General features: G+C 47.1%; 2 protein-coding genes across 3 annotated transcripts; one reads left to right on the plus strand and one right to left on the minus strand.

Annotated features, from left to right (window-relative positions):
• Positions 1-1,763: 1,763 nt before the first annotated feature.
• LOC123475458 (muscle M-line assembly protein unc-89-like) lies at positions 1,764-11,439 on the minus strand. 2 transcript variants are annotated; one of them, XR_006650576.1, is made up of 18 exons: positions 11,112-11,439; positions 10,909-11,048; positions 10,510-10,841; positions 10,228-10,439; positions 9,846-10,145; positions 9,589-9,758; positions 9,388-9,516; positions 9,131-9,286; positions 8,855-9,035; positions 8,572-8,753; positions 7,693-8,483; positions 6,090-7,626; positions 3,821-4,349; positions 3,139-3,753; positions 2,836-3,069; positions 2,276-2,752; positions 2,137-2,199; positions 1,764-2,041 (listed from the first exon to the last, which is right to left on the minus strand). XR_006650576.1 is itself a non-coding variant. In XM_045178147.1 (17 exons), the coding sequence occupies exons 1-17, from the start codon at positions 11,386-11,388 to the stop codon at positions 2,195-2,197; spliced, it is 6,267 nt and encodes a 2,088-aa protein (XP_045034082.1). In that variant the 5' UTR covers positions 11,389-11,439; the 3' UTR covers positions 1,764-2,194. The 2 variants fall into 2 exon arrangements, 1 of the variants encoding a protein (XP_045034082.1); XM_045178147.1 differs by having other exon boundaries at positions 1,764-2,199.
• On the plus strand, positions 4,670-5,915 carry LOC123475470. The gene is made up of 2 exons (XM_045178165.1): positions 4,670-4,825; positions 4,928-5,915. Exons 1-2 carry the CDS (start codon positions 4,814-4,816, stop codon positions 5,765-5,767), a joined length of 852 nt encoding a protein of 283 aa, XP_045034100.1. The 5' UTR covers positions 4,670-4,813; the 3' UTR covers positions 5,768-5,915.
• Positions 11,440-11,525: the final 86 nt, after the last annotated feature.

Below are 11,525 nucleotides of genomic sequence, written 5' to 3' on the forward strand. Positions count from 1 at the left end.
GAACAGTTTTTCTTCGTGATTTGATTCGTTGACGAAAAAAGTTTATTTTGGATAGTACTATGTGTGAGCGCGCGTGGGATTGGGAGAACTCTCCAGACTCTCTCTCGGCTTCTCTTATTTCTTTAAAAAAAAAAAGGTAAGAGAGAAAGATACAGAAAAGACGATGACGTCACTTTATATATGCATGTATGTCGTAGTCCCCGGCATCGAAACGCCTCAGGCAAATAACAACAACAACAACTGGTTATCCACCGCCTAACCTCTTCGTCTTCTTCTTGTAGCTGCTTCGTGCTGGTGTGTGTGTGTATAGTCTCGCTCTGTATAGGTGAATAAAGAAAGAGAAGAAAAAAAAAAAAAAATACGAACCCCAAAATGTGTGACCATATTTGAACATGTGAACCAGACGGGAAAAAAAAATGCACACACGCGGGCAAATAACACACACACACACACACACACCGGATAAAATGAAAAAAAAGAGAGAGGATAGAAGGACACATATATTCCTCCCTCCCTTTCAAAAGACCATAAAAGGTAACTAGATAGACTCAAAGAAAAGAGAGAATAAAAAAAAAAAAAAGAGGTTACCCGTTCTTTTCTTCACCCACCCCCCCCGCTATTGAAAACCTATGATTACTATACGATCTGATTTGACCTGGAGATGTTGCGGCGCACGTACACACACTCAAATAAAGAAGAAAAGCAACAGGTAATGTCATCCAACATGTCAAAATGTTTTCAGTTACAGCCGCTCGATCGTGCATACGTTTAAACTGTTGTTTGTTCGCATGCAGATTGAAACAAGAAGTTCTTCTCGTTTTGTGACGTCAACCATCACGTGATTTGAATGAATCAAGACGAACGAGGGTTGGAACTCACGAAATTAAGGGGGCAAGATATTACACACACAAAAAGGAAAAATTCTCTTCCATCTAAAAGGTGGAGTCTAAGTCGACAAGTTTTGTTTCTTTTCTTTCTCGAATCTACCAGACTTTTGACGCCCATCGTCTACGGCACGATTCATCCAGAAAAGCAGGATGGAAAACGTAACGAAACATTCCTGAGCTAAACTTAAGCGATGGCAGCGTTAATTGGTGCATCTTTAAAACAAAATAGAAATAGTTTTTCTTTTTCCTCTTTCTCCAGAGAAAAATAAAAAGAAACAAAAAGGCCATAAGGGCGAGAGCGGCGCCGCCGCCGGTCGTTGTGGAATTCCGCACATCGAGTCTCTCGACGACGTCGTTGCTCTCCTTTTTTTTTTCTTCTCCTTCCCCTCTTCCAAAGCAAACAAACCAATTCTCAACTCTCTTTTTCTCGCCCCTCAACATCACACACGTGTGGTAAGATCGTCTCTCCTGCTGGAGCTGTCACGACCGGTTACACGTTCGCTCTGCTGGCTCTGTGTGAGGGCATGATCTAAAATTAAAGCGCTTGCTCACTTAAGAGGAGACCTCATCTCGATCCCCTCTTGCTCCGGCTATTGCAATCCGGTGATTCATCCGCCCGCGACGTCGTTGAAAATGGCGCAAAACAAGACCAATCTGTCGCAAAAACATTGGCAACCAACCGCAGCTGCTCTCCGGTGCAATAATATATCCTTTTCCTGTAAATATTTTGTGTTAAAAAGCAACAAAAAAAAAAAAGAGAAAAATGTAAAAAAAAAAAAAAAATCTATACTTTTTACGACTTAGTCCCGAATTTTTCGTATTATGCCCCGTGTATTTCTTTTTATTTTTGTTTTATTTATTACGATATATACTGCATTATCAGGTGAAGATGTATTTGATGTTTATAGTTCTATCAGAGCCCACTAGATGTCGATCCAAAGCCAAAATAAACAACCAAGTTGAAATAAGAGGGAGGGGAAATTTAGTTTCCAAGTAAACATCCAAATTCCAAAGAGTTCTGTTCGTGTCGATAAACAATGTCGGGACAGAAAGATAATATCAACCAGTTTTGCAGCAGCAGCAACAGCAAAAGAACAAAGGGTGTTTTGCGTAAAACATAAATAATTTCGTTAGTTATAAGAAGATCCTGAAATCTATTCAATAAAATCGCATTGTAGTAAAGGCGGTCAAATGTGTGTGTGTGTTTGGGGTGATATCCATTGCAAAAGGGCTCAATTCAGCATCTTACCTGGCTTGCAAGTTATTTTCTCATTTCTCCTCCAACCATTAAAAGATGGGTCACTGTTCTATTCTGGTGAACCAAGGTAAATAAACGGTAGTTGATGAGTAACATCAACTCTGACTCAACGTTTGTTTTTGAGAAATACCTGGCAGCTTTTGAGGTCCAGAAATGCTATCTCGAGGGGAACTGGATGCCAGGGATTGTGGGCTGAGACTACGTTCTGGAGGCTGGAATTTACTGTAGGTCTGTTTCCTTTCGTCGTAGTAACACGAAGGTACTTTCCCACTCTCCTGATCAGATAACTCACTGTCAGTGGGCTCCCACTTAGCAGCTTTGTATTGCGTAAATTTCTTTGGTTTAAAGTTTGGCATCTCTTTCTTAGCAGGCTGCTTTTGAATCTCCCCAGTTGCAACGGTTGGTGTAGAAGAAGGGTTGTTTGCTGGCGGTGTTGGTGTGACTGTTTGCTCGTGTAAAACGGGAAGCTCAATAGTTCCTTCCTTGCCAATGCTTGTTTCAATCTTGTCTACTTTTTGCGGCTCACCGGGCAGCACAAGACCGAATTCGTAACCGAAATCGTACTTGAAATAGATTAGACCCGTGTCTGGATCGATGTGCTTCGTACCTATTTCACAAAATGCATGATTAATGGTGATGTTAGTGGGCTGGGTGTCAAAATCACGCGCCGAAATACAACGCATTAATTACCGAACTCTGACTGCCGACTTTCTTCGTGATAGGCTTGTGGCTCATTGCCCGTCGTTTCAACTGCTGGCTGTTGTTCGACAGTGGGATTAGCTTCTACCGGCTGTTCGGCTGCTGTCACCTCAGGAGGAATAACGCTGGTCGCTTTGACGTCCGAAATGACTTGCTGGGCGAAATGCTGGGCTTTCGTTCGGAAAGCGTCAGACATCTGGACGAAATGCGAAGCCGCCTTCTCCTCTACGTTACGTAAATGTCATTAGGTAATTGATCGAAAAGCGAATGTAAATTTATGACAGTTTAATTTACGAGCGGCAGCAGCAGTGGGTGGTGGCTCGGCATAGCAATAAACGGGTTCTTCGGCCGGCTGCAAAACCTTACCCGTCTGGGCGGTTATTGGCGGAGCTGGCAGACGAATGGCTTTCGGTTTGACTAGTACGACGGGCCTCTCCTCAGACTTGTCAAGTGCCGATTTGATTTTAATCACATCTGTCGGGCTAATGACTGGGCGAGGCGGGCCTTGAAAACTGGGCGGCTGATCGAATACAGACGGTGGTGTAGGCGTTCGTGCTCCAGTAGTCGGTTTCTTATTGGCACTTGCGGCAGACGATGGCGGCTGGACCTTACGGTAGGCAGGTTCGTACTCTGCATCGCTGCCGGCCGGCGTCCATCTAGGCCTGATTTTTGCACCATCATAATCGCTTTCGTAATCGCTTTCTCTAGAGCATCCAGCCGGAATGAACTTGCTGGGCTTAACGACCGACAACGGAGAATAGGCTTTTCTCGGTTGAGGTGGATCGGGCACGAAAGGAAAAGGTTCCAGAGGCTGTTCTACCGGACGCTTAATAACCGCTGGAACAACAGCTGGCGCTGGTCTAACCACATCAGCCGGGTGCAATTGGACAGTTCTAGTCGTCTGCTCAACTATACAAACAAACGTGTCAAACAATTACAAATATTTTAAATAGCTAAAATTAGAAAATCTGTTTACCTGTGACAAATCGTTTACTGAAACGAGTCGACTCTTCCATCTGCATTCGCTGGACAGTCTCCGTTCCCGTAATGGACGGCTTTCTGGGAGACCCTTCCGGCTGAGTAGGCAGTTTAGACTCGGGCTGATTAAGTGGGGTAGGCAGTTTAAACTCCGTCTGAACTGGAGGCGAAGGCTTCTTAAATTCCGGTCGCGGAGGTCCGACATACTGCGGAGGATTGACGTCGTACTTGGACGGAGGTGACGGACACTTTCCTTGCTTCCGCTCGGCAGGTTTGTCAGTCGACAACTTGGGCAGTTGAATTTTCTTGAAGCTGGATGTCTCTTCGGTATCGCTACCCGCAGGCAGCCATCTGGATGGAATGCGAGAGCTGTCCAGATGGCTCTCGTAGTCACTCTCCATAAATTGCCCTTGAACGAATTTGCCCGGTTTGCGGACGGGCGGTGCTCCACATTTCTTGGCATCGACTGCTGGACCAGGAGGATTCGCCTCGAAAGGAAAAGGTTCCAGTTGAGGGAAAGGCTCAAACTGTGGGGGGACCACCAAAAATGGAAAGATTTTAGTGCAGATATAATCAAATTGGAATTGAGTTTGGAGATTTTTCCGTTGGATGCAAATGAAAAAGACGGAGCGAAGAATGTGGTTACTCCGTCAAGAGAACCCGGAACTAGACACGATGTAACAAGGTGAGTGATAGGAAGGCTCTTGAGAAGTTTCAAGGCCGATCGTGTACGCACACACGTTCAAGTGTGTAGGTATGAAAATGTGGTGAACGCCTTAGCTCGAAGCAAGGCCGTTGACGATTCTACACCATTCTACGATCTTCACTACATTTTGGGTGTGGTCAAGCGAGGACAAAGGCAACGTTCCGCCTACATTACGTTATTGAGCGACATCGGGATCTCAACAGGTGGGCGAGTATAAAAGAGTCGAAGCGCAGTCTTTCAATAGCATCCATTCCGAGCTCCTCTTCCTTTCTTACGAGAACTAAAATGAAGTCCACGGTAAATCAATTTACATTCGGCATTCATTGAATTATCTTCTCTTGTCTATCCACAGTTTCTTGATTTAAGAATTTCCTTTGATTCTTTCCTTTACGTTTACAGATTGCTTGCCTGTTGGTGTTGGCTGTTGCCACCCAAGCTCAATACTTTGGCAACTACGGATACGGACTTGGTGGATATGGCGCATACTACGGAGGATACTACCCCTACAACGGTGTTGTTCGCGCTGCTGCCGTTCCCGCTGCCTACCCCGTTGCTTATGGTTACCCATCTTTCTCCGCCAGCCAGTACCACGCCCAGGATGAGCTCGGCCAGGCCCGTTTCGGCTACGCCCACCCAGGACAGGCCGCTACCAACATTCAAGATGCTTTCGGTAACCAAGTCGGAAGCTACGCTTACTTCAACCCGGAGGGTAAAGAGGTCCGCGTTTCCTACACCGCCGATTCCCGAGGCTTCCGCGTCCTCTCAAACGACCTGCCCGTTGCCCCAGTCTCCAACTTGGTAGCCCCCGTCCCAGTCCAGGACACCCCCGAAGTTGCCCAAGCCAAGGCTGAACACGCTGCCGCTGTTACTGCCGCCAAGTCTGGAGTCGTCCCTGCTGCCCCCGTTGCTGCCGCTGTTGCCCTTCCGGCTCCAGTTCAGGACACACCCGAGGTAGCCGCTGCCAAGGCGCAATTCGCCATCAAATACGCCGAGGCCAAAGCTGCCGCTACTCCGGCTGCTGCTCCAGTCCGCGCTAAACGCCAGATCCTGAGCTACGGTGCCGCTCCATTCGCTTACAACTACCCCGGCTACAACTACCCCGGCTACGCCGCTGCTCCTTTCGCTTACAATTTCGCAGCTCCCGCTGTCGTGGCTGCCCCAGCAGTGCCCGTCCGTGAGGCCACTCTGACCAAAACCATCCTCACCCCCGGACATGCTGTTGCTTACCGCGTCGATTAAACCATCGAAAGTATCTCAGGCTTCATTCGTACTTCAGCCTCTCTTTTTGTTACATTTGTTTTCTTTGCAAATCCTTTTTTTTTTTTTAACCCAACGCATTTTGTTATACAAAAAATAAAAGTTGACTTTAAAACAACAAAAAAACCAACTACTCTGTTATCGTTCGCTACGGATAACTTTAAGTGTTATCGTAAAAAAAATCGTATGAGGAAATCAGGTAAATCCAAAGGTGCGTACCTTCATGGAATAATTAAATTCCAAGGACAACCAAGTCCTGGATAGCATAACAATCTAGAAACACGAGCTCCTCTCATTCGAATACCTTTTTGCTGGTCTGTGGAGACTGCGACTTCAGGGCCGTCGGCTCTGACGGGATGACGGACGCAACCTTCGCAAAAACGACTTCGTCTTCGCCTTGGATTGTGACATGTCGTGACGGTTGATCGATAACCGTGGGACCCGTCGTTGCAGTTTTCAAAATGCTTTTCTTGGTGACACTTTCAAATCGTTGGTCCGTGCGTTCAATCACGGTGCTGGTCTGCTGCGTTGACGAGTGTCCCGTCCAAATCGGGATGGACGGGGGCTCTTGCTCAGACGGTGGTGGCGGCCAGATTTTGGAATTGTGACTAGTAAATCGATGACTCCATTGTTTTTCCATTTCGAGAGCTTTTGGCGACGGTTTCAGATGACCCACTGGGCTGACCGACAACCTCGGCAAAGTCTTGGAATCGCTTTCCACTCGTTTTGGAACCCACGATTTCTCCATGGCCAAGCCTTCGGCGGATGGCGGTTTTGGCGATTTTATTCTGGGCCAAGTTTGGGTGCCGGGCGCGGCAATGAGCTGCGACTGCTGCTCTTCTTGCTTGGGTGGGACAACTTCCGGCTCTAGAGGAAGAACTTTTGGCCGCGGTGGACCCTCCATTTCAGCTGGAACTTCAAACTGGGTGGGCGGAGTCGGTTCTTTGGAAACAGCCCGGCTCGTACGTTCACCATCCGATGCTAATTTTGGCTTGACTTTCTTATAGCTCGCCGTGTCGTCTGTATCGCTTCCGGGCGGGACCCATCTGGGTGTAATCCGCGCACCTTCCAGATCGCTTTCGTAATCGCTTTCACGCGATTCGCCGCGAACGAATTTCCCAGGCTTCCGCACGGCTGGAACAGCAGCCGGTTTCTTCTTTTCCGGCCGTGGCGGATCGGGTTTGAAAGGAAACGGTTCCAATTGCGGAAAAGGTTCGAATTTCGACAATTCAACGCTGGGCTGACGAGGAGGCAATTCCGGAGGCGGGGTTGGGCGGATTATTCTCGGCGGAGAAGATTCAGAGTCGGACGGCATGGGTAAAAGTCGAATACGACCTGGAACTTCGGTCGGGCTGACTATTTTGCTGGCCTCTTCCAGCAAACGGGTTTTTTCCGCAAAATCCACCCGAGTTCCGGAAGAAGAGCTTTTAGGCGTCTCAGATTTAGGCGCGTAAAGCACTTCCGGTGGCGGTTCTGGAAGCAAATCAGCAGGTTTGGCAGTCACATCCACTTTGAGTGGTGGATGTTTCCGGCTGGAAGGCTCTTCAACGACTAGGGCAGCCGACACGAACAATTCCGCCGTGCTAATAGCTTCTCCGGCTCGATTCATAGCCCTGACAGTGTAGCGTCCAGCATCCAGCTCGGACACTTTAGAAATGACGATCCAGTGGCGAGTGCCTTCCACTTTAGTGGATATGCGTCCATCATTGTTGGAGCTCAACAAACGATCGTCTCTGCTCCAAGAGACTTCCGGCGGAGGAGTTCCAGTCACTTCGACTTCCATCGTAACTCGAGAGCCAGAACGTACCGTCTGCGCCTGCAATCGTCTGCCAAACACGGGCCTGTAAAGTTTTTCGCTAATATTAAAAACGGATTTCACATGTTACGCTAAAAGAAAAATCTATTACGGAAACTGGGTGCGACGAACGACCACATCGGCCGTGCTACTAGCGGTTCCGGCGGAATTCCTAGCCGTGCAGGTGTACCTCCCAGCATCGGATTCTTCCATTTGTTTAATGGACAAACGGACTTTCTGCCCTCCGGATGAAACATCTAATCGATCTTGCTCTTCCGGCGGGACAAGTTCAACGCCATTTTTGTACCACTTGACATCCGGAATAGGATGACCATCCAATATGCCCTCCAGCTGGATATTGGCCCCCGGCTCCACCATGACGCCAGTCAAAGCTGTTACGAATCTGGGAGCCACATCTTTGCGCTGAGTTTTCTTTACCACCTGGACAGGATTGGCTTTGGGCGTGGCCGCTTCTGTTCCAGCGAAAAGACTCGCCCTTTGTTTAACAGACAACACCGGCTCATCATCTCCCTCTTTCTCGATAACTTCCGTACGCTCAGTCGCCATCTGTTGGGCAGCCTGACCCGTCACTTGCGTGATCGATTGCTGGACTTGTCGAGTCACGGAACGATAGCTGCTCTCTTGGCTACTGACAACGGTGCTGGATTGGCTAAAAACGGCCCTCCGGTTCACAAAAGAGTCGTCTTGTTTTCTCGGCTGGACGGTGGCATCTGCCACACAAGTAGCTACTCCCGATTGGCTTTCCGCTACGCATTTGTAGCGACCACCGTGTTCCGGACGGGCCATATCGACGGACAAGCGATACTGGTTTTCCCCTATTTTAGTGGTTTTAAATCCGAAACCAGACGCGGTGATGGGTTGATCATTAAAATGCCATTGGACCTGTTGGTTGAGAAAGATATCGCGTTAATTATAAAGTCAACCAACAAGAATTGTTAATCAGTAAAAAAAAAAAAAGAAAAGAACAGACGTGAGGCGTGGGTCGCCCGGTAATGGTGCAATCTAAGATCAATGGCCCGCCTTCGTCTACTGCTACATTGCCAAAAGTCTTTTTGAAAACGGGCGGTTCCGTCGTGGGATCTGGTTGCGCTGTCAAGGAGGCTAAAGTCACTGATGAATTAGTCCCTTCATCGTGTAGTTTCTCTTCTATCGCTGCGTTGAGAAAACAAAAAGAAGATAATGAAAAATGGATAATTCGTCCTACTTCGTTTGCAAATGAGAAAAAAAGGGGGGGAAAGAAAAAATATGATTACGAGATACGGTTAGGTGACATTGGCTGGATGCTTCGCCAGCTGAATTGACGGCCACAACTCTATAGAGTCCGGCATCTTCTTGAAAAGCTTCGCGGATAATTAAAGAGCAACGATCGCCTTGAAAAATGAGCTGGAAATCGCTGGATTCTTTGACAGGTCGATCTTTATGATACCAGATTACCTGGAAATTGCAATCAATCAAACCAATTGAAAATGTGGACATGCCCTAAAAATTAGTACGCAATGGGGTTTTAAGGGCAGATTAGTCAGACTCACCTCAGGTTCGGGTTGAGCCACAATGACGCAATCCATTCTAACTTTGTCGCCTTCGCGGACGTTCATTTTGGCTGGTAAGCTTTGCTGGATACCTGGTTTGATAGGTTCCATGTCTGACGCAAGTTCCGAATCCGAAGTTTCTGTCGGAACCCGACCCTTGTATTTTAGAAGAAAAAAAGAACGCGTTGTAGTAAAACTTGCTACTTTTCTTTTTGCCAATAAGCCGATAAGAACTTTTTCTTTTTTATTTTAATTACCTTGACAGCTAAATTGCATGTCGTGATGGCTTCGCCCGCTGGATTTCTCGCCACGACCGTATACGTCCCAGCATCTTTGGGAAACGCCTCGGTGATAGTCAGCAAATGTCTGTTACCTTCCACCAAAGTCTGTAGAAAGAATTGCATCAATACGTAATTTTTAAAAATAGAACAGCATAAAATGAAACTCGATAAAAATACTTTGATGTCTCGGGTTTCCTTGACCGGTTTGTTGTTGTGCAACCATAGCACTGAAGGTTTGGGCAGTCCGGCAGATATGACGCATTCGAGACGGACTTTTTGGCCAGTGCGAGCCATAACGTTGCTACTCAAACCTGGTTTGAAAGCAGGTACCTCCGTTGGTTCCAAAGCTGCACAAAAATCAGTTTAAATTGACACCACGACCACAAAAAGAGATTTGAATAAATTAAAACGTTGACAGCTGTCAGTGTGATTACGTTCGACGGTGAGATGGGCTGCCGTGTCAGCGTCACCTGCCTCGTTTGCGGCCCTACATTCGAACATGGCACCGTCTTCGACAAAGACTTGCGAAAAACTTAACGTGCACAGGCCGTCGTTGAAGGAGATGTTGTAATCACGACAGTAGTCCACGCAGATGCCGTTCTTGTACCACGAAATCAGCGGGACGGGAATGCCTACGACACGGCAAGAGAGCTGATGAGGCTGGCCTTCTCTGGCCGTCGAATCAATCAAAGACTCGACGAATTCCGGTGGTAGTAAGACATCCTCCGCGCATTCTGGAAAACAAGAAACAATTGAAATCAACCATCACGAATTATCTAACCAGAAAATAGAGAAAAGAAAACAAACTGGGATCACCTTGAACTCGAAGAAAAGCAGTGGTTTCAGCGATTCCGGCTACATTACTGGCTTGGCAGGTAAAACGAGCTGAATCGTCGGCGAACGTTTCGTCGATAGTCAGACAACAGGTGCCATCTCGTTCGTCAAATTTCGTTTGATAGTCGGGATTATTGGCGATGGCCATTCCGTCTTTCAGCCACAAAATAGATGGGGTTGGTTGGCCCGTCACCCTACCACAACCAATAATTTAAAAAAATTAATTATCAATTAAAAACTAAATGAGCAATTCTCAAAGCAAACCTGCACGTCAGTTGAACAGCTTTACTCTCCTCAACCGTAGCATCTTGAAGCAAAGTGGTAAAAATAGGTTCGTCGATAGGCATTTCAACTGGTTTGGCTCGTTTCGGGGGCGTAGGAGCCCTGCCGGAGGAGAGGGCGGCAGCTGACGGCCTGGGCAATTCAGGTATACTGGCTGGAAGAGGTGGACGTGGCGGAGGTGATTGGGTTTCCTTCATAGCCAACGCGGCCGCTTCAGCCGCCTTACGAGCTTCTTCGGCAGCAGAGGCTGCAGCTCGAGCTGAAGCCGCTTCCGCCCTGGCTGCATCCAGCGATTCCTGCACAGCCGCTTGCGTCTGAGTATTTCCATTAAAATAACAAATAATAGTTTTGAGTAATTAAAATATGATGCGATTGATTTACTTCTGCTTGTTTGAAACGATCTTCAGCGGCTTTCAGATTCGTAGCCAATGTTGTCAGTTCTGCATTCATAACCGAGAAAGAGTCCAACATGTTACGGTTTTCTTGAAGCACTGGCTGGATGCGATCAGAACTCTCGTGACCTGAAACCAATCCGAAATAATGAAAAATCAATAGAACATTGTCGTTAAATTGTAGGATTATACCGTAAAGTTGGATGGCCATCTGTGAAATCTTGGTTATCTTGCGTTCCAGTTGAGCTTCTTGAGGTTTTATGAATCCGTCAACTTCTTTCAATAACGTGGTCGCCTCTTCCGGCGTCTTGACTTGTGTCGATTTACGAGCAACTGTAACCAACATCTGACTACCTGACCGGAAGGATTGCTCCACTTCTTCGACTAGAGTGAAGTAATCTATGGAAAGATTAATTTGTTGACGTGTTTCCCCGACTTCCCGGTGGAAACTGCTCCATTTGCGATTCATCTGAGACACTTCCACTTCCAGATTGGCCCGATCTTCATCATCTTCCGCAATCATTTTTTTTTTCCTGCTTGACGAACGTCTCTACCCGCACTTCCAGCAACTAAAAAAACAAAAAAGATTAAAAATCATTCATTCAA

The sequence above is a fragment of the Daphnia magna genome, linkage group LG8 (genome assembly GCF_020631705.1).
Source record: "Daphnia magna isolate NIES linkage group LG8, ASM2063170v1.1, whole genome shotgun sequence".
In the NCBI taxonomy this organism is placed as follows: Eukaryota; Metazoa; Arthropoda; class Branchiopoda; order Diplostraca; family Daphniidae; genus Daphnia; species Daphnia magna.

What these genes read in the sequence shown, in the direction of transcription:
- LOC123475458 (XM_045178147.1), bottom strand. Translation starts at nt 11,388, where the DNA reads ATGAATCGCAAATGGAGCAGTTTCCACCGGGAAGTCGGGGAAACACGT. An exon ending in AGGAAACCCGAGACATCAAA is followed by an intron (nt 9,517 to 9,588) that starts GTATTTTTATCG and finishes TTCTTTCTACAG; the next exon opens with ACTTTGGTGGAAGGTAACAG. An exon ending in GTTCGTCGCACCCAGTTTCC is followed by an intron (nt 7,627 to 7,692) that starts GTAATAGATTTT and finishes AAAACTTTACAG; the next exon opens with GCCCGTGTTTGGCAGACGAT.